This window comes from Hyperoodon ampullatus, assembly GCF_949752795.1.
Source record: "Hyperoodon ampullatus genome assembly, chromosome: 19".
In the NCBI taxonomy this organism is placed as follows: domain Eukaryota; kingdom Metazoa; phylum Chordata; class Mammalia; order Artiodactyla; family Ziphiidae; genus Hyperoodon; species Hyperoodon ampullatus.
This window is the reverse complement of record NC_136932.1, coordinates 35,924,448-35,946,717: the sequence shown is the minus strand read 5'-3', so window position 1 is coordinate 35,946,717 and position 22,270 is coordinate 35,924,448. Positions and strand designations below refer to the sequence as shown.

Below are 22,270 nucleotides of genomic sequence, written 5' to 3'. Positions count from 1 at the left end.
GTACATCTGTTCTCTATAAACATCCACTTTTAAATATCATTAACTCAAATAATTTGTTCAAATTTTCCTCTTTGATTCTCAAATGATTCTCAAAGTTAAACCTCAGTTTGGCCCCTGTCACAGTTGTCACTAATTCCAAATTGGTGAGATCTATAAAATGAGGTCTTAATATACCATCATTAATAAGCCAAGGCCAGAGAAAACTCAATGTTGGAAGCATTGAGATGCCAGGGGTCTTGGACAGCCTTTCACCTTCCATGTCACTTTGGACACTGAACTTTCTCCTCTCTGGCTGAGCATGAAGGAAGTACAAAACCTCTAGGGAGGAGTAAGAAAGATTTTCCTTCAAGATTCTCAGAAGAAAACCAAGGACACTCACTCTTTGCACTGCAAATGTGTCAGGAATGGGAAAATCAGAAAGAGCAGAGGTTCAAAGGAATGCTTGGAAAGTTCCAGAATAAGTGAATCAGTAACTTTTATACCAGGGATGTGTTAGCCAATGTCATCCCTGGGCCTCTGTGTCCTCATCTGTAAAGGCTGGGATATTAGACAAATAAAACAAAATGAAACAAAACCCACGTCTGATATATTTTATCACTGAATTATCACAACACAGTACTCAAATTTTATCTGGGCTTCTAGCTAGCTGAATGAACTTGTGAATAACCCATCCTGCTTGGCCTTGCCCATCTCAACTTTCCCATCCCATGAGAATAGGATGCAGTCAAAGACTACTGGACCAGGTATCAGAAGATCTTGTTCATTGCACTGGCTCTGCCAGCATTTTGCTGTGTGACCTTGAAAGACATATTTCTCCTCTTCAAATTTCAATTTTCTCATTTAAAACAAAAACAGTGGGCCAGGGACTTCCCTGGAGGTCCAGTGGTTGGGACTTCGCCTTCCAGTGCAGGGGGTGCAGGTTTGATCCCTGGTAGAGGAGCTGGGATCCCACATGCCTCGTGGCCAAAAAACCAAAACATAGAACAGAAGCTATATTGTAACACATTCAATAAAGACTTTTAAAATGGTCCACATCAAAAAAACAAACAAACAAACAAACGTAGGCCAGACCCCTCTAAATCTCTAAAATCCTTCCCACCTTTTTCAGTCTGCTTCTGTGATTTTGTCAAGACTTTGCAGGGAGCTGGTAAGCTCAGCTAGTACTAGTCCTGGAAGAAGGGTAGAGTGGGAGGGCAGAGTGATGGGAAGGCAGGAGAAAACCCTTGGCAGGAGCCATCGCTTATCAGATAGCATTTTCCCAGTGACAAGCATGGCTACCCTGTGTCAACAAGAGATGGCTACGGAGGAAGGAAAGGTATTAAGCTAGAGGAAGAATGAGGTCCTTAGAAAGCTGCCTCTTATGTTAACTTAACGTTTTGTGATTTCCCAAGATCAACAACTTGTCTGTTAAAAGAAACCCCAAAGAATGCCTTTCCACAGAAAGTTATCAACAGTTCATTATTTTTCTGTGTTTGCCCATAGATATAGAGCTCAGATGTGTGTTTCAGGACCAGGCCTCTCTCCACAAAAAGAGAGAAGTTGCTTTGCCTCCAGCTTCAATCTTAACCCCAAGTCCAAGTTCCGGAGACATGTATCAAGTGTAGAATACTGGGACCATTGCTGTCATTCCCAACTGTGTGTACCCTAATAATTCTTTCTTGGACCATTTATAAGAGCTACTCCTGCTGGTTCACCAGGGCAACCATGGAGAAGACCTCCCCTGCTACCTAAAGGATATTCGTTCATACATCCGTCTTCATTTCAGACTTGGAGAAAACAAAACACTGTCATCTAACCCAGTGTGCCCACAAAGCAGCAACCTCAGTATCCCTGGGAGCTGACTGCAATGCACGTTGCCAGTCCTACCCTAGACTTACTGAATCAGAATCTCTACGGGTGAGCCCCCAGAATTTGCCTTTCCACCAGACCCCTAGGTGACTCTATGAACATTAAAGTTTGAGAAGTACATCCTCCTGCATTTTTTTTTCAGTTTTGAAATGCTATAATCCTATGATAATAAAGATTTGGAATTCGGGGGATCAGAGCAGCCTTGATATATGTAGCCAAACAATTTCAGGCAACCAGCTTCAGTGAGGAGGTTAGAACAAAAATGAATTTACACAAGGATTTACTGTATAGCACAGAGAACTGTATTCAGTATCTTGTAATAACCTATAATGGAAAAGAATCTGAAAAAAATATATATATATATATAACTGAATCATTTTGCTGTACACCTGAAACTAACACAATATTGCAAATGAAGTCTACTTCAATTTTTTTAAAAATGAGTTTACAGAGGTTTAAGTATTTGGGAAATGAGAAAGCTGAGGCAGCGTGTATAAACTATCTGTAGGAAAGTTTAATAGAAGGGAAGGTATGTGACTATTGGAAGGCTGGATGAGAATTTTTAAAGATTGCACAAACCTGAGCATGTTAAAATTTGAAGAGAAAGGACAATCAGGTAAGGACGGGGACCCAGAACCAGATCCATTCCCTCGGGTGTAGGAGGGGCACAGGAGGAGGAAGAGAAGCTCCTAGGAAACTTCTAGGGAAAGCAAGATGGCGGCCACTGTGAAATAAGGGGAAAGGGCTGCTCGGGGAGGTTTCCCTGGAGGGTCCCCGTCTCTTGGTGATGGATGATGCAGAGTCATCGAATCTGGCAGGATAGGCTGGATTCTGCTAGGGTGATAAACAACTCTCAAATCTCCTTAAAACATCAAGGGGTTATTTTTCACTCCCACTCTGCTGGGGCTTCTGTTGCCCTTCCCCTTCCTTACTCAAGGGCACAGAGGTAGCTGGAGCCCCCACTATCTGTCACGTTGCCTGCCACCATGGCAGAGGAAAAAGAGAGCTCTGGAGGGTCTGGCCAGGACAATTAAATGGCAGCCAGATGCGACACATATCACATCCGCTCTAATCTTCTTGGCCAGACCTGGTTACACAGTCCCACCCCACCGCAGAGGAGCCAGGACGTGTGATTCTGTGATGCTCCAGCTAGAGGAGGAGCAGGAACTATCCAGTGAGTAGCATCAATCACGACCACAGGTGCCATGCTGTGCTGAGAGCTAAAGACTGGGAACTTACAGAGGCAAATGGTCCCTCCTCTACCACTGTAGCAAAACCATCAACATAGTCTCATGTTCTAAAACTTTTCTGCAGCAGATTTATTCTATGTAAAGCCAGTGGTACGTCCATATCCATTTCAAATTGGTTAGTAGATGTCTTAATCAGGAGTCATTTGGTTACAAGAAACAAAAATGTACTGAAATTAGTTGAGGCAGAAGATGAGAATACTATTTATAATAATAACAATATTTAATTTAATAATGATTATTTATTAAATTAAATGAAAATAAATGTAATCATTATGATCATTATCATTGTTAGATATAAAAACTTCTCACAGGATCTAAGTCCTGAATGTATAACCGGGCCTCTCCAAAGCTAAGAAGTTGAAAGTCATCCAAAACCCTGGCAACACTCTCTCCCTGTCTCACGTCCTTGTCTCTGAAAATGTCCATTCCTCTGGTATGTGTGTCGTTTCACACACAGTTGAACCTGACTAAGATGACACCTTCAGCAATTGTGTCTGCAAAATCTCCCAGGTCTAATCCCTGTGGCTAGCTGACACAGTCTCTCTGTGCCTCAATTCCAAAAGTCCTGGGAGAAAATCCGAAAATCTCTATAAATGACTCTCCTTGTATGTCGGTTATCTACTGCTGAGTGATAAAGCTCCCCAAATTTAACAGCACAAACAACAAGTATTTACTGTTGTAATCACTCATGATTCTGGGGGTTATCTGGGCTCAGTGACACAATGCTCACTAAGCCTCCCTTACGTGGTTGCTGTCAGGTGGTAGCTGGGACTGGAGTCATCTCCAAGGCTTCCTCACTCACAAGTCTGGCTGTTAATGCTAGTTGTTGGTCGGGACCTCAGCAGGGGCTACCCACTGGAACCCTTAGATGCATCCCCTCCATGTGGCCTGGGCTTCCTTACCACATGGCAGCTGGGTTCCCAGAGCAAGTATCTGGAGATAGGAAGAGAGAGAGAGGGAGTGGGCAAAGGGGAGATGTGGAGTGAGTGAGCCAGGTAAAAGCTATATCATCACCTCATGTGATGTAGCCTCAGAAGTCACATAGTCCACACTCTGAGTCACCAAGTTGTGCCCAGGTTCAAGGGGAGAGGACACAAACTCCACTGTCTGAAGAGAGTGTAGCAAGGTTTCATTGTAAGAAAAGCATGTTGATAGAAGAGACTGCTATGACCAGCCTTAGAAAATACAATCTGCCACACTTTGGGTCAAGGGTCTACTCCTGGTCCCATTGCTGCGGTCAGGGAGCCCTGGATCACATACTCCAAAATGGCTGCAATCATCCTCCCCTGGAGTTGTAGGCAGTTTTCTAAAAATGAAGCGCAGGATGAGCTCATGCACTGAGCAGCCCCTTTACAGTGGGACATCCCTGATGTACTGAGAAAGCATCCCATGAACACAGCATCTACTCTATAATTCCAACCTCAGGACTCCAGAGAAGACAGTGAACAGGACATGGTAACAGTGGATTCTGTGAAATCGCATTAAAATATTTCCCGACAACAGGGTGATGATTTTAAACTGGTGGGTTTTTTCCCCTTCCCTTCTACCCCTACTCTTTCCCCCATCGGTCCAAACAATAATATTAACCCTCCATCTCCCTGCTCTTAGGGAAAAGAGAGGAAGAAGTCTTTGTTCAACCTTGACTTTCAAAATTGACTTTTGTCAAGCTCACAGGAGCAAAACTTGTTATGTAATTCCAAGAGCCACAGAGTGGAAAGAGAAATTGTTTCCTATGATATTGAAAGCTGACCTTTAAGTATCAGTGAGCCCAGCTTGATAAGAAAACGGAGTAAATTGCATATAGAATGTGATGGAAGAGCCCTTCCTTGCTGTACAGGACAGAGAGAAATGCCTTCGTTCATCAAGAGAAGAAATTCAGGGAGAATCAGACAAGAGAGCAAGAGAGAAAGACACATGTATCTCTGATCATCACCATGGGGTGGGCTCATAGGGATGGGGGAGAGCAGGGGAACAACAGAATCCTCTGGACAGACTGGAGGATCTGAGGGCAGAATGGGCTTCTGCTCAGCTTCCTGCCTATAACTCTGGGAGGAAAATTCCTGATGAATGTTCCATGCCAACATATGGCAGGTATGGCAGCACAGAAATGACAGCAAGACAGATCTCTCCAGAGCAAGCCCTCCCCGCACCGTGAACACCAGGCTCCCAGCCCCTCAGAGGTACTCAGGTGACAGTGAATGCCCTGGCTAGGAACCTGAAGGATATGTCTGAAGACTGGGCATCTCAGGGCTCACAACAGCACAGGGCCACCATAACAGAGAAAGGAAGAAATACCTGCATATCTGAGTTATGGCCATAAATTTTAAAGCTGGGACACCACTATCCTGAGACCCAACGTCTTTCAAGAGCAGTTCTCGAGCTTTTTAGTATCAGTACCCTTCCTCATACTCTTAAGAAGTATTGAGAGAAGAAATTAATACAACATTGTAAATCAACTATACTTCTATAAAATTTTAAAAAATGTATAGACGACCCCAAAGGACTTTTGCTTGGATGGGACATATCTATACACATTTATAATACTATAAATCAAAATGAAGACCACTTAGAAGTTTTTTATTAAACCATTTTAAAATAAAAACAATAAATCCATGATGTGTCAACATAAATAACACATTGCTATGAGAAATAACTGTTATTTTCCAAAAATATAGTAAGAAGAGTAGAATGATTTCCCTTTTTTGCAAATTTCTTTAGTGTCTGGCTTTAGAAGATATCTAGATTTTGATATCTGCTTCTGCAGTTAGTCTATTGTGATATCACACTTTGTACACCTCCCCCCAGAGGCAGGGGAGGAGGAGAGGAAGCACCCACAGAGGAATCGGGGTAGGGGGTGTAAAACCCCCCTTTTCCACTGCCACTGGTCAGTCCCTCCCTTATCAAAGGGACACTGACAAACCCCAGTAAACCTGAGCTTAGGCCAGGAAGACGCTTTAGTTTCACATTAATTTGGAATTGTTAATATTCTAATGAACTGGACATATTAATTATTAAGCTGTGAAGTTACCAAATGACTTCTTATTTTCTAAGAATAACCTGGAAAGTAGGGGATGGGAGGAAGGAATAAAGCTGTTTCTGATGACATGATAGGACTTACTTGCTTGACATTATAGTGATTATATAGATAAACATGTCTTGCATGGGACCTTTACGCAATGCCCCAGATTAAGGAAAAGGAAATTTCATTCATGTTAAAAACTCAAAAGAGGATCATAAAACCGTAAGAATGAGAAACTGGATGACATCCTTGATAGGTTACACGAAGACAAGGCTTATACACACTATTATATATAAAACAGATAATCAACAAGGACCTACTGTATAGCACAGGGAACTCTACTCAATATTCTGTAATAACCTATGGGAAAAGATCTGAAAAAGAATGGATACGTGTATATGTATCACTTTGCTGTACACCTGAAACTAACACAACATTGTAAATCACTATACTCCAATATAAAATAAAAATTAAATTAAAAAATAAAGGCTTTAATATATCAGGAGAAGAAAATCCTAAGGAGAGATAGGATGGGAAGGGAGAAGGTAGTGCAGGGACATGTGATTCTTTGTCCTACATGATCCTGGCCACCATGTGGTACCCCACACACCTCTGGGTAACAGATTCCACCATACACCAGCAACCAGTGTAGGCACATGGCACAGACCAGACCAATTAAAGTACATTTCTTTAATTTCTAAACTGAGACTTAAAGAGAGAAAATTCCCTCCTTCTCAAGGAATGGACCTTAATGATATGAATCTGGGGCTACCAGTAGCCTTGTCCCACACAATATGGAGAAAGAATACAGGCAGTAGAAAAGAAGAATAATGACAGCTAACCTTAATTCAAGGCATTATTCCAAAGCACTTTACATGTATTAACTCATTTAATCCTCATGTTGTCTCTTCCTGAGCAGGGAGTACTGTATGTCCCTTCGTTAAGGAGTTTGGCCCTATCCTAAGAAAGAAAAGGAAAAAAAAAAAAAAGAAAAGAAAAGAAAAGGCATTGAGGCCCCAAGGAGGCATGGTGGCAAGATGAAGACTATACTTCAGAGGAATCACTAGAACTCTACTGCAGGGAGGGGACTGGTGAATTTCATTCTGAAGGCTGGGAGACCAGGGAGAAGCATGGTGACATTGTGCCTGGAGATTGACCAAATCAGAATTTTTGTCCTATGCTCAAAATTTCAACTGCATAGGGCAACACAGTGGTCCCTTGAGGATTTTGAGTCATTTTCTGATTATTAAAAAACCATATTGAATAATCCACATCATTAATGTTTTAAAAACTATGTAGGCTAACAACTATCTTTCATCTAGTACTGTGATTATTCTGCCTATACTATGCTTTAAAAAAATCAGAATCGTGTACGTATAAAATGTGTAGCTAAAACAGTAAGTAAATAATAGAAACAAATCAATTATGTTATCACTAAGTGGTGGGACTCTATTTGATTTACAGTTATTTCTTTATATTTCTTTAAATTGTTGATAATTTCTAGTTTTCTATAATGAGCATATATTACTTTTATATTCAGAGCACAGTCCACATAGGCAATGTTATAAATATCATAAGCTCATTTTACATATAAATGTATCTATGTGTGTATCTGTGTGTGTGTGTGTGTGTGTGTGTAGCAAAATGAGTGGAAGAAAGTCACCCTTAATTATTAACAGTGGTTAATAATAACAGTGAGTCTAAGTAATTTTTAAATTTCCTTTTACCTTTATGAGTTTTCCCAATTTTCTATAATGAGCATGCATTCCTTTCATAATGGAAAAAATAAAATTTATTCCTTTAAATTTTAAAAGAAGTGGGGCTGGAGGACTCACTTGGAACAAAGAAGCTGCACATTCCTGAAAACAAAGCAGCAAATAGTACCATCCTCCAGCAGAACCTCCTCTATAAAGGCGCCCCATCACTCATACAGGGGTTGGCTTAAATGTGGTAGATTCAAGCACCAATGGGAAGAGTTCTACTGGGCATACACCTTAAGGGGCAGAGTCAACCATCATCTGCTGTGACTTTTGCCCCCTTTTTCCTTCTTTCCCTGGACCATGCTTTGATGGCTCTCTGATAGGCAGAGTGCATTTGTCCCACTTGTAATTGGGGAATTGGTAAATCGGGGGTTGCGACAGGGGTCCGGTGGGCACAGTGAGTGGCAGCTGTTCCCCTTGGAAAGGGCACACCCTCTCTGGTCTTCCTAGTCCCCCTCACTCCCTGTTTTATCCCTTCTAAGACGACCACTACTGCCTTTGAGAAGACACGATTTCTAGGCTATCTTTACTGTTAGCCTAATATAGATGTGTTAGATCCATTAGGAGGTAGTGAGGATTATGAAATCAGAGAGCACAAGCCCATCTAAAGGGGACTACGCCTCTCATCTCCAGCCAATCACAACAATGGCCATTCTTTAATATGTTAAAGGATGAAAATACACTGATTTTTAAATATGGCAATTCATTTAAAATGAAAACACTCTCTGGGCCAATGAGTTCTGGCTAAACACAACATGTCCTTGAACCATAGTTTGGTTGGTCAACTAAAAATACAGAAGCTCCAAGTCGAATTGTCAGAGCTGGGGTTCCTTATTCTCATACATCCATAGCAGCTCTTAACCACTGATACTGAGCATTAGGGATGGAACCTGAATTCTGACAAATAGTCTTGGCACCAATGAGCAAGTAATGCCTTGAACCAGGGCATTTTAAGAACCCACAGGATCATGGACATGAACTCCTGGATATAAACATCTCCCTTGGAAACTGAAAATTGGGGATGTAATCCCTCTTCCTGGTAGGTCAGGGGATGTAGGTTTTTATAGTAAAAGGTGTGGGCTACATAAGGGGTTACTGAACTCTATGAGCAGAGAGCAATCTATATAAACCTCTGACAAAGTTTACTTCCTAGAGCTGGCCTTGAAATATCATTTTGCTTATTTCCATGATGCCCTTCTCACAGGCCAGTAAAGCTTCCAAAGATTCTGAGCTGGACTGGTCTTTGTTCTCACCATGTAGCTCTGAGACCCCTGGGAAGCCGTGTCACCAAGAGAAAGTCAGTGTAGCAGTAAATTGAAATCATGTCAAAATTCAGCAGAAAGAGGAAGATGAAATACCAAATCCCAAGCATCTAAATCTCTCCCTCCAACTGTTACTTCTTACCACAAAATCTCAGAGAGAAATACATGCAACAAGAAGAGAGCAAAGAATCCTTTATGATTGTCTAGGGCCATGGAGAATTTTAGTGGACTCAGCTGGAACTCATGGAAGACTCCGTTTTCTCTAGTTAAGAGTTAGAGGCAGAATAAGAAAGAGGGGGAGATTCTTCTTAAGTCTAGGGCAGAGTTGGTTGAATCAGAATGCCCAGGTCTTATGAGACCTAGGTGACTCCATTTGAAGGTATGCCCCAGGTCAGCTTACAGTAACCACTGGGGAGAAAGATCTCAAAGGACTTAAGGCCAAATGGAGGATAAAGATGGCCTCTCATTCTTTTAGAAAAGAACAGCTCCAGCCTCGTCTTGTTTATCTAACCCAGTGAGTGACCATGACTCGCAAGTGTGTAGGTTGGACATTGGGGGTGGAGGGAAGATAGGAGAGTGCTGTGTAGACAGCCAAGGTGAAACTGAGTTGCTTGGCCCCTCTCCCCTGGGAGAAATCCCTGCCCTTGCGATTTCTCTGGATGTGTGAAGAAAGGGAGACCCTGGGGTTCACTTTGGACCGGGACCAAAAGGGAATTTGGTCAGTCCAGACCAAAGGTCCTCCTCTTTGGATTTAGGATGGGCATAGAGGATGAGAGTTAGTCTAGGAAGTTTCTGTGAGGGTCCATTCCCTTGGAGACCAGATATTCTCCTGTCTTCCTGTTAACTTCAGAACTCAACTCAAGCCTTTGGTCTTGACGTGGGCACTGGTGTCCTTTCCTTGGGAGGAGAGCAGTCCAGTGTGAGAGAATTCCCATGGGTTCTGTCTACACCTTCGTGGGCTGCCTCACCAGGCCTGCCAAATCGCTTCTGACCCCCATGAGGACCAGTGAGGTGAGCAGTTCACCCCTCACAACTATTGTGATTGTCTCTTTGATTTTGCTTTCAGAATCTGATGAAACAGGTGAAGCCCACACAGTGAAGATTAGGTTTACCCACCAGGCCAACCATCATCCTCTCTTCTAGTTCTCCACAGACATTCAGCTTAGCTCTAACTCTAAATAAGCTCCTCAGACAGTACTGCACAATATGTACCAGGAAACAATCTGGCCCAAATAAAGAAGCATCTTCAATTCAGAATGCTCGAATTTGTTGCCACCCTATGAGGTTTCACAGGATGAACCTTGTTCCCATTAAAAGAGACAAAACCTTCCTGCTTTCATATTTGCCAGGGTGCTCGTTCCCATATTTCCCAGGCACACTCATTTCTAACCCCTTGGAAAGGTCCTCTTGGTGGACTATGTCTGTTATACCCTAGAAGTAACTTGGCCCATCTGGCTCTGCATCTCCTGTTAGGAGGAGGGCTGTCACCTAGAGTAAGAGAGTAGAAAAGAACTGAGATCCTCCTCTTCCCTGGAGGCAAACGAGAAAAATCAGGGTAGTTATCTTTGCATATGAGAGCAAATAACAATGAGGTAAAGAATCAAGGATCTTTTCTCTTCTCCTTAATTCCAGGTACCATGAAGTACAGATTTCATCTTGGAATCCCAACTCTTTCCCAGCCCCCTCCTCATCCGACACCCACCTACATGACCAGCTCAGTGGTGAACAGAATTTTCCAGATGTTTGATAATACATGTCCTACTTCATTCCATCATGCAGTCACGACTGAATATATATTTAGAAATTTTTGTAATCCCATCCCACCAGAAGGGTCAGCACCCCAGGCCTCTTAGATGTACGATTTCCTCTGAAATCAAGAGGACCCTATCGGAGAACTAAAGTGAATGCCAAGCTCCAAGAATTCCTGCAATCACAAAAAAAGAAAAGAGCTGAGAAGGTGTGTTTCTGCAGCTTTCCTTGTTCTGCCCACCCGTTTCCTGGGGTGGAAAATGTACAGTTACACTTTGTAGGTTATTATAATTAAGTGGTGTGCGGAATTAGTTTTTTTTTTAAATAGCTTCATCGACTCTTCACGGCGTATTTTTGTAAGACAAGTCCATGTGAAAAGCAAGTGAGCATGGTTATTGTTTAGCATGTTTAATTAAGTATTTCTTTCACCCTTCTGGGAATTAAGTATTGAATGGTGAATAAACACAGGGAAATGTGCCCATGTTAATTTCTGGTTCGCTGCCTTGATTCAAAAGCAGGGTGAAAAGAAAGGGCTGAGTCTGTGATCTGGAGTCTTTATATAACAAACAAAGCGATTGAAGGGTCACCCCTCTCGTGTCCTATAGGAATTGTTCCAGGAAGAATCCCTTTCGTGTTTTCTCTCCTCAAGTGTCTCCCTGATGGATTCCTTCCCTGTTACCAGTTTACATCTTCATCTCGAAGAAATGTTTCTTTCCCTGCCAGTTGCATCAGTTGTGACTCATATATAAGAGGGACAGAAAGCACAACTCAGACTGGCTGCCTGGGGAGAGCACGTCTTTGCTCACATAAGTGAAGAGCCCAGTGTAGGGGCTGCAGCTCAAACAGTGTCATCAGCAACTGCTTTCTCTTCTCCATTTCTTACTCCATTTTCAGATGACCCTTCTCCTCATGGTGCCAAGGTGGCACCAAGCCCTGCCCTACATCCTCCTAGGTTCAAGTCCAAGAGAAACTAGAATGGCATTATTTACCCCAACAGTCAAACCACAGCCTTGGGTCTGACTGCTGTTCTGATGGGATCACATGTCCATTATCTGATCGTTGACTGCTGATGGGGAATGGAATAATCCAATTAGCTTAGGCCAAGTCACACGCTTCAGCCCTAGAGCTGGGAATTGAGCCCTACCCGAAGTACCTGGGCTGGGGGTAGGAGGGTAGAAGGTGGTTCAGGGGGTGGGGGTAGTTCCCCAAAGAAAAAGTGGTGAACCAGAAGAAGGGTGAACGGATGCCTGGGGGAAAACACAAACAAATAGATAAACAAAACCGATGTCCGTTAAATCACCTTTCTGCTGGGGGAGCTGTTGTTGTTGTTTTTCTAAAGCTAAAATTGCCTCATGATATCTTATTCCAAATCGTTTGTTATCAATCTGGCAATCTGTCCTTTACAAGGCAGGAAACTACATTTGTCAAAATCTCCTTCACTACATGTTTCTTTCTTAGAGTTTGCCTCGGAATGGAATTCACATGAGATTTGGAAGAGGGGGATGAGACGGATGCTGTTACACTTGGGTAGAGTTGCCAGGTTTCACAAATAAAAATACAAGATACCCAGGTGAATTTCAGATAAATAATTTTGGGGTATAAGTATGTCTCATTTCCCCATGTGGCCTTATATGCACCATTTGGGACATACTGATACTAAAAGCTTATTCGTTATTTATCTGAAATCCAGATTTAACCAGCATCCTGTGTTTTGTCCGGCAATCTTATTTATCCAGGAAGACATGGTGGCCAGGCTTGGTTCCTTTGCTGACCCTCCAAGAACCCCCTTTTTGTGGTTCTGCAGACGTATGCTTTTGGAGATCTCTCCATGGGCTCCTGCTTTGCAGGTTCTGACACATGAATACTATGGCTTCTTACACGTTGCCATGAACTGATCCACCTCTATATCCAGGCAGCAGAAGAAAACAGCATTTTGCCATTTCTAGGTAACTCAGTCACTTCTGATGTCTGTGTAGTCTTCAGGTTTATTTCCTTTTACTCTTCTCCAGAGGGTTGGAAGTTCCTGAGGGCTTACATATCTTCCAGCCATCAGGAGAGGGTGGACATCTGTCCTTTGTACCATACACTGTCATCCACCAAGGCCTTTAGGCAATACAGGTACCTATTCTGTTTTCTTCCTCAGCCTGGCCTCACAACTGGCCCTCTAAGCATTTCTGTTCTCCTCCTCCCAACCGTTCTACAACGATCTTGGAAACAGTCAGTTCCTATCCCTGAACCTGCTAGGTCAAGGCAGCATTGTAAGGCTGCCCTCTAGCTACTCTCCTTCAATCCTGCCCTCATCCACTGCTGCTCTAACTCCAGGCACCAGGTTGGATAAGGGCTTCTCCACGTGTGTGCAGTTTCCCATGTCTTCCCTGGGGAGCCAGGCTCAAGTGTCCCGTCTCCTGGACACCCAAGTATGTCTGTAGTAGCTGTCATGTCATCCCCTACCCTGAACTCTCCTGAAATTGTCAAGAATTCTACAGTCATAGCCAAGTTGTCCTCTACTTTGCCTCCCCAGCCTCCTCCTCCCCATCCTAGAAAGAGTTCTTATTCTTCCTTTTAAGGAAATCTGCTTATTGGATAGCCAAGCGCTCTGATCCACCTACAGCCTAGCATTTACATTCTAACCTCTTCATCCTCCAGACTCTGCCCTGTACATTCAAAGCCAAGCTCTTGGAATTAAACCAAACAAGCAACACAACATAAACCTTTTCTCCCTCTTAAGTGCTTGGCTCTTACAATAAAAGAAAAGAAATAGCTTGGTTTTCACCGCTATTGTCTCTGTTCTGTATTTAAAAACTATTGAGAAATTCAATGAACTGTTTCAGGCTGTAGCCACACTCCCAAGGCATTTCATGTCAATAAGCCACCGAGTAAAGAGCCACAGGGCCACATCCAAACACATAGGAATGGAAAACTTCAATTAGTATTTCAAAATGCATCCCCTACTTGTAATTGTTAGCACACTCAATCAGTTTACATTACCAGAAAACCAGACCAGAGAGTGCAAATGGAAAATAAGTAACAGTCAAAGATTCTATAGAACAATCTGTCCTGCTGTGAAGAAACACGTCATTATGAGAACCAAATGGGCTCTCATAATTTCAGGCAAAAATCAATTTAATGGGACATTACCTATATCCTAAAACATTTTTTTAAATCACAAAAATAAAAAGGGAGAAAAAAATTCCTTAAACAATCATGTGGTTTCAAAATGTTACCTACAAAGGAACAAAAATCAAGCTCGCTTCACACTTCTCTCCAACACCGCATTTCAGAAAACAGTGGAACAGTTTTTACAGACCTTTGAGAAGAACACAGGTATTATCCTAAATTGTTATATCTCCCTAGCTCTGGGCTGGAGATATGGGTTTGAGGGCTATTAGTATAAAGGAAAGAATTGCTGCCTTGGATGGGTGAGTTCATCCAAGGAGAGATTTTAAAGTGAGAGGACCAGAAGCTCTGAGAGATGCCCAAGCAACACTTATACGGAAAGGATGGGCAAAAAGGGAGTAGTCGGAGAATGAGAGGAAGTGCCCGAGAGGAGGACACTTGTCATGGAAGCTAAGAGACTAGTGAATCTGGAATCTCCTGGGTTGAACAGAGCCAAGAAGTAAAGCAAGATAGGACTGATAAGAAAGAAGTCACCAGTAATAGACCTAATATAAAATTTGTAAAATTGGTCAATCACCATTTTAAAGATATTTGATGTGTAATTTTAGAAATCTAATGAATTATTAGCATTTATTCCCAGTAACTGAAATGAACTCCCCACAACACTCAAGAGTATAAGAAATGACACATCCATTTTTTTTTATAATTGTGAAGTATATCATACACACAAAGAAGTACAGAATATATATGTACAGTTTAAGATGAATGATAAAATGAAAATGTATAAGCCAGGTTAAGAAATAAAACATTACCAGGGGCTCCCATGTGCCCCTCACCATCCCATGCCTCTTTGTCCCCAACAAGAAGGGATCAAAATCTGAATATCGTGATAGTCACCCACTTACTTTTCTCTAGATGACTACATATGTATATCTGCCTGAAAAAAATATTCTTTGTTTAATTTGGTTTGAAACTCTAATGTACTCACCTGTAACTTGCCTTTTTTGTACAACATTATGCTTTTGAGATTCATCCTGTTGATGCATACAACTATAGTCCTTTCATTTTCACTGCTGTATAGTATTGTATTCTATGAATAGTATATACCGTAATTTATTTGTCAATTCTATCATGGATGAAGACTTGGTTTGTTTCCCATAATTTTGCTATTATGCACAATGTAACAATCAATATTCTTACATGTATCTCCGGGATGAAGCCCCAAGTAGCCTAGACTCTCCTTCTACATATGTATCCAATATATCTGCCCATGAGTGTCTGACATCTTCACTTAGGGCATTCAAGGTGGCTGAGAGGAGACCATTCTAACAATGCATGCATGTTCTTTGAATTAAAAGTTCATCATTATTTTCAAATATTTGATACAGAAAGGTTGATTTAGATTCAATATCCATTAGCAGCATCCCAAGAAATCTCAACATAACGTTTGTCAAGGAAGAAAAGAAGAGCTGTTAAGATTCTGTAAATATGTCAACTGTTCATTTTTGAATAATTGTAAAAGGCTTTAAATTTTGCACTACCTGCTTGTGTGAACACATCTTATCAATGATGACTATCCAGAATTTAAAGAGATCATTATTTAAAAGTGTTGAACAGGAATTATACCTAGTCATTTCAAGCAAAAAATCTGATATACAAAATGCAATGCTCATGGAAGCAAGTTCAAGTTTCTAATTTAAAAAATGGCAATTATTTCATCTGAACAATTACACAAATTTAATATCTTCCTTAACACCACTTGCAGTAGCCAGACTCTCAGAAAGCACCCAAGGATTCTTCTTCCCTGGTATTCACATCCTGGTGTAGTTTTATTTCACAATGAATAAGGTGAACGCCTGTAACTAATGGGATTTTTGCAGAAATGACAGTGTGACCTCCAAGGCTAGGTCATAACAGACATTGGGGTTTGTCTTGCTCTCAGATCACCTGGTCTAGGGGAAGGCAGCCAGGGTGTTATGAAGACATTCAAGCACCCAATGGAGAGCTCCACATGCTGAGAAACTGAAGCCTCCTGCTGACAGTCAGCACTGACTTGCCAGCCACGTTAATGAGCTAACTTGGAAGTGGTTCCTCCAACCCCAGTCAAGCTTTCAGATGATGTAGTCCCTGATAACATCTTGTCTGAAACATTATGAGACATCATGAGCCAGAACCACCCAGCTAAACTGCTCCCATCTTCCTGACCCACCATAAACTATGTGAGATAATAAATGTCCATTGCTATTTTAAGCTGCTACCTTTTGGGGTAATTTGTTACACAGCAATAGATAACTAATACACTTGTAATTTTTATTTTTCACACCATAATTACACAATAGAAAGACAATGTCAGTTGTTTTCAATAAGTCCCATATAGATGCCCCCCAAATCTCTTTCTACAATGGAGATTAAGGTGTGGTGCTGGAGAAAAAAGCAAAAGCTGACATTGCCAGTGTCAAGTAGCCTTCACTCTCAGACACCTTCAAGTCATCTCCACAGGTTCCTGTGTTTCTATGTTGGGGCAAAGGGACAAAGAGGATGAAGGGCAAAAGGTCATGGTGGGGGTGGCAGCAACTTTATTTGAAGAGTTTACAGGAACTTAATGGCCCTGAATTCACTCTATACACAAAACATGAGCAGCATTGACACATCTGGAATCCCCAAGCACTAAAACGATAAGGATGCCTTCCTATATGCAAAATAAAAACTCTGCAAAACTAGGATATGTGTAAGAAGCCCCCAACATTTCTATTTTTCCCTGATGCTTTTTTGAAATGTCAACTATCAAATCCATCTTAAAAATAGTTTTAGTGCCTCTGCTTTGTCCCTTTACTCATAGTTGGTCTGCCTACTGTTTAATCCAGCACTGACAAAACACTCTCTACAAACATAAAGATTCATGTTGTAAGGTGGACACTCTTCATCACAGCACCTCCTGTGCCCCAGTTATTATTAAATCAATCATTTTACCTTCCAGCTACTGGCTTTTCCTGAGGGGCTCTTATTAGCTAAGCTGCCTTTAATAAGTGCTTATTCTGTTAATATTCCTTTGAAGCCCATTTTAAATGTTCTTTTTACCCAGAAACTCTGCAGTCTCTGATTGGTGACTAAAATCAGGGTGGCAGGGCAGAGAGGAGCTCATTTCAGAACTGCAGGCCTCCTGCTGCCCGAATTGTCCCTTTCCTTGCCCCATTCTCACCTTACATGCATGCAAAGGGCCAAGCTATTTATATCCTGAGCATGGAGAAGGACTCAGCAGGTGACAAATGCTAATTTCTGAGGTCAGGAAAGGTGCTTCACATTATCCCTTTTTGAAGACAAGATGCAGACAAAGGGCAGGACAGGGAGGCTCTGAACATCCTACATATTGAATAGTGCTTTGCTGCATTTAAGAACACATTCCTGCCATAGTCATGGAAATCAGTGATCTCATAGTTTTAGCCCCCATTTTTCAGATTAAGCACACACTCAAGGCATGGACAAAGCAGGCCAGTAAAACTATTTTATTTTCTTATAATTGATATTAAAATTATGAAGCTAAGCTGTCTAATATGACAGCTACTAGCCACATGGGACTATTTAATTTTTAATTAGTTAAAATGAAAAATCCAGTTCCCTAGTAGCACAGCACATTGTAAATGCTCAGTAGCCACATAAGCACTGTTATAAAATATTTCAGTTATCATGAAAAAGAAATAAAAATTTGATTGATTTCCCTTACATCTATTTTGTGATTTGACATTGTTTTTAACTTTGAATTACACATTTTGGGAGTAGGTGGGAGAACCATAATACTTTCAGTGTCTGGACACCTCTAAAGAATTTAATGTGACCTTAGCCAGCACGCTCCTTAGCAGCATTTATATCCTTGATCTCCCCTCCATGCGCCTCATCCATAAGCATGGCCCCGGACAGTCACCCACGAACACCTCTAATCCACGAGTTCAGACGCGAAACCTGAGCCTCGGCTGGTTTCCTAGCAACAGCGACGCGACCCCGCCCCTTACCCCGCGTTGCCTCCTACCTTATTGGACCGGAGTGGGCGGGAACAGCAGTCAAGTGTCCAATAGGAGGGGGGCGGAGGAGGGAGTCCTGGCCGCGTCCCGGTCGCCCGGGAAACCTCTGCAGGCAGGTTCGCGCGCGATGCCGAGCGCCGAGGAGCTTCCCGCGCTGGCTGAGGAGAACGCGGACTGGGAGCCCGGCGCCGACCCGCGGCTGCGACTCCTGGGGGCCTACGTGGCCCGGAGCCTGCGGCCGGCTTCGGGCGCCTGGGAGCGCTGCGCGGGCTCGGCCGAGGCGAGGCAACTGCTGCACGCCTTCCTGGGCCGCGGGGCCGCGGAGGGGCCGCGGCCGCTGCTGGTGGTGCGGCCCGGGCCCGGGGGCCTGGCGGTGCGCGCGGGGCTGGACGCGGGACCCGAGGCCGGCGCGCCTCGTGCTAAGAGGCTTTTTTGCCTGCGCACCAGACCTGAGCCGCCGGGGCCCGACAGCCTCCGCGGAGCAGTGCTGTGCGGGGACCTGCCCGCCACGCCGCTGGAGCACCTGGCCGCGCTCTTCTCCGAGGTGAGGGTGGGTCGGTGGCCCCGCGCTGGCTGCAGCTGGGAAGGGGAGGGAAGGAGGAGGCGGGGCCGGCGGGGCGGGGCTGGCGGGGCGGGGCCGTGGGAGAGGAGACTGGAGCTGAGCTCGAGCAGTTAGGAATAAAGTGGGATGGGCCGGCGGGCCGAGCTAGCGGGAAACTAGGACCCTGGGCTGCCCCCTGAGATGTGGAGGCGAGCCGTGAAATGGCAGCTGCGGGAAATCTGAGCAGGGGCTGGGTCCGAGTCAGGCCATCGCGGGGCACTTGCTTCATTCCTGGTCTGCGTTCAGGCCAAAGTCAAGGCGAGGCTAGATTCTGAAGAGGGCCTGGGTCCTGACCTCTTTTTGAGGCGCCGTTTCTGAATCCTCCCTGTAAGCTGGCATTGCAAAAGCCCGGGAGTGGGGGCTTGCCTGGTTGCGCAGTGGTTGAGAGTCTGCCTGCCAGTGCAGGGGACACGGGTTCGAGCCCTGGTCTGGGAAGATCCCACATGCCGCGGAGCAACTAGGCCCGTGAGCCTGCGCGTCTGGAGCCTGTGCTCCGCAACAAGAGAGGCCGCGACAGTGAGAGGCCCGCGCACCGCGATGAAGAGTGGCCCCCGCTCGCCGCAACTAGAGAAAGCCCTCGCACAGAAACGAAGACCCAGCACAGCCAAAATAAATAAATAAATTTATTTTTAAAAAAGCCCGGGAGTGGTGGACCCAGGGGCATTTCCTATGGGTCAGTGAGGTGAAGGAGGTGAAGGGCTGTCCAAGCTCTTTACTTCTGGAGAAGAGTTAAAAAGGAGAGGTGGCTTGGTTTTGATTTTCGTGTCCTTCATGAACCAGAGGTCACCCCTGTGCCCAGGTAAGAAGTTGAGGCATCCAGTTGGAAATGTCCAGCAGGCGTTTGGAGGGGCCGGCCTGGAGCGCAGGAAGGAAGGTCTACCCGGATGTGGATTATGGAGCGCTTTGGTGGCACCACAGCAGAAGCCTCCGGAGTGCAGGCGTGCCCGGGAGAGATTCTTGGGACACTTAGACCTTTCTGGAATAGGAGTGAACGTCCCTGGAAGTTGGGTGTGTGTGCTCCTGGAGGCTTGATGCCCTGCTGTGTGATGTTTCCTGTCACAGGTGCTGTGGGGAACACCAGAGAAATAAAGACAAGATCCCACCTGTGAAATTCACCATATATATACATATATATGTATATATATGTATATATATGGCATCTTCAAAGCTAGTGTGACTGAGGTGGAGACAGACCTTACCTAAAGTTGGCCCCAGTGCTAGCATTGGGTCCTGGAGGCTCCCTGCTGCGTCAGGTGTTAGGCCTTCGGTTGCTTCATGAGGAAGCTTTGGGGAGGTGGAGTTCCAGAGAAGGGTCTGGGGTGACAGAGGAGCTCTAGGGGACCCAGGGAAGCTAGGTTTCTCAGTAGATATGGAAGTATTTCAGTATTTTAATAACCGAATGGCTTTACTGCTGTGTGTTGTCTGAACACCATCCCTGCAGGAATCCAAGCGTGGATCAAATTCCCTCATGCACGGTGATGATAGGAAGAAGTGCTTGAAAACAAACTTATGGTTACCAAAGGGGAAAGGAGAGGAGGGATAAATTGGGAGATTGGGATTCACAGATACACACCACTCTATATAAAATAGATAACCAACAAGGACCTACTGTGTAGCACAGGGAACTCTACTCAATGTCTTGTAATAACCTACAATGGAGAAGAATCTAAGAACGAATATATGTATAACTGAATCACTTGGCTGTACACCTGAAATTAACATACTAAATGAACTATATCTTAACAAAAAATTTTTTAAACTTTAAAAAATCTTTAAAAAGAAAATAAGATAAACAAAATGCGAAATAGGTGAATAGATTTTAATTTACAGAATAAAGACAATGTTTATTGATATGGGAAAAAAAAAAAAGTGCTGTTGGGTTCCAAGGACAGACACATGCATTTGGTCTGAGAGCCCTGCTTCACCTCCAGTGCTGAACTGGCTCCTGAACAAGGAGAAGGATTCGAATAAACAGAGTATCTTTCAAGGTCTGGGGAGCAGACTGAACAAAGGTTCCGAGATGGAGCTACACCTAGTGTACGTAGAGGGCAGTGGGTCCGTCTCAGAGTGGCATCATGGCCAAGGAAAAAGCGAGTGAAAGTAATTTTAAAACACTTCAGGGCCTCCCTGGTGGCGCAGTGGTTGAGAGTCCGCCTGCCGATGCAGGGGATACGGGTTCGTGCCCCGGTCTGGGAGGATCCCATATGCCGCGGAGCGGCTGGGCCCGTGAGCCATGGCTGCTGAGCCTGCGCATCCGGAGCCTGTGCTCCGCAACGGGAGAGGCCACAACAGTGAGAGGCCCGCATACCACAAAAAAAAAAAAAAAAAAAAAAAAAAAAAAAAAAAAAAAAACACTTCAGACTCTTAAATGTTCAAGAATTTTCATCAGTGTGTTGAAAGAGGCTGGAAACAAACTGAATGTTCATCTGTAGGGGACTGGGTGAACAAATTAAGGTCCGTCTATAATTAAAAGTAATGATTGATAATGGGACCATTCTTAAGATAATTTTATTTTTATGGTGGCATAAAAAACCCACATAAAATTCACTCTCCCAGCAATTTCCAAGCGTACAGCACAGCATTGTCAACCTCATGCACATCATTGCGTGGCAGATCCCCAGAACCGTCCCCCCATCCTGTATGGTTGAAACTCTACACTCACTGAACAACTCCCACCTGTCCACCCCTCAGCCCCTGGCAGCCACATTCTACTTTCTGTGTCTATGAATTTGACCACTCTTGGTACCTCATGTAAGTGGAATCATGACGTATTTGTCTTTTTGTGACTGGCTTACTTCACTCAGCATAATGTCCTCAAAGAGGTTCATTCTCAAGGTAGCATGTGACAGAATCTCCTTCCTTTTTAAGACTGAATAGTATCCCATTGTATGTATATATACCACATTTTCTTTATCCCATTCATCCATGGATGGACATTTAGGTTCCTTTCACCTCTTGGCTATTGTGAATAATGCTGCAATTTAAGATAATTTTTTTTAAAGGTTTAGAACTGTACGTATATTATGCTACCATTTCTGCTTAAAAAGAGAAAGGAGGGAGGGAAGAAAAACATTCATTTACAGAGTAATCCACAGGCCCAAGGAACTGGGCGACTCAGGGAGGTACAGGGGTAGGTAGAAGACTTACTTTCTACTGTCATGCTTTTGTACTTTAAAAATTTGCACCATGCAAATGTGAAAAATCTAATAATAAAATAATAAATAGGGCCTCCCTGGTGGCGCAGTGGTTGAGAGTCCGCCTGCCGATGCAGGGGACGCGGGTTCGTGCCCCGGTCCGGGAAGATCCCACATGCCGTGGAGCAGCTTGGCCCGTGAGCCATGGCCGCTGAGCTTGCGCATCCGGAGCCTGTGCTCCACAACAGGAGAGGCCACAACAGTGAGAGGCCCTCGTACAGAAAAAAAAAATAATAATAATAATAATAAATAAATAATAAAAATAAAACAATTTATTTTTAAAATACCTCGAGGCCTTTACTTGCGTTTCTCAAAACCCCTAACAGCAGTTCTTGGGCCATGCGACCACTGCCGTCCCTTCCGCTTTTTTCACACACCCTGAAGCTGATCCAGAGCCACTTCAGGGCCCTGCTCCCCTCCCACTCATGGATCAGCCCCTGGCTGCTGTGCTCCC

At 43.8% G+C, this 22,270-nt stretch overlaps 1 protein-coding gene across 1 annotated transcript in view; it reads left to right on the top strand.

Annotated features, from left to right (window-relative positions):
• Positions 1 to 18,148: 18,148 nt before the first annotated feature.
• Positions 18,149 to 22,270, top strand: part of DNAH9 (dynein axonemal heavy chain 9) — a gene marked incomplete at both ends in the record, with an annotated part of 297,919 nt that continues 293,797 nt past the window's right edge. Inside the window, 1 exon segment of the mRNA XM_079725653.1 lies at positions 18,149 to 18,565. Within this exon segment, the coding sequence (XP_079581779.1) occupies positions 18,149 to 18,565 (417 nt within the window).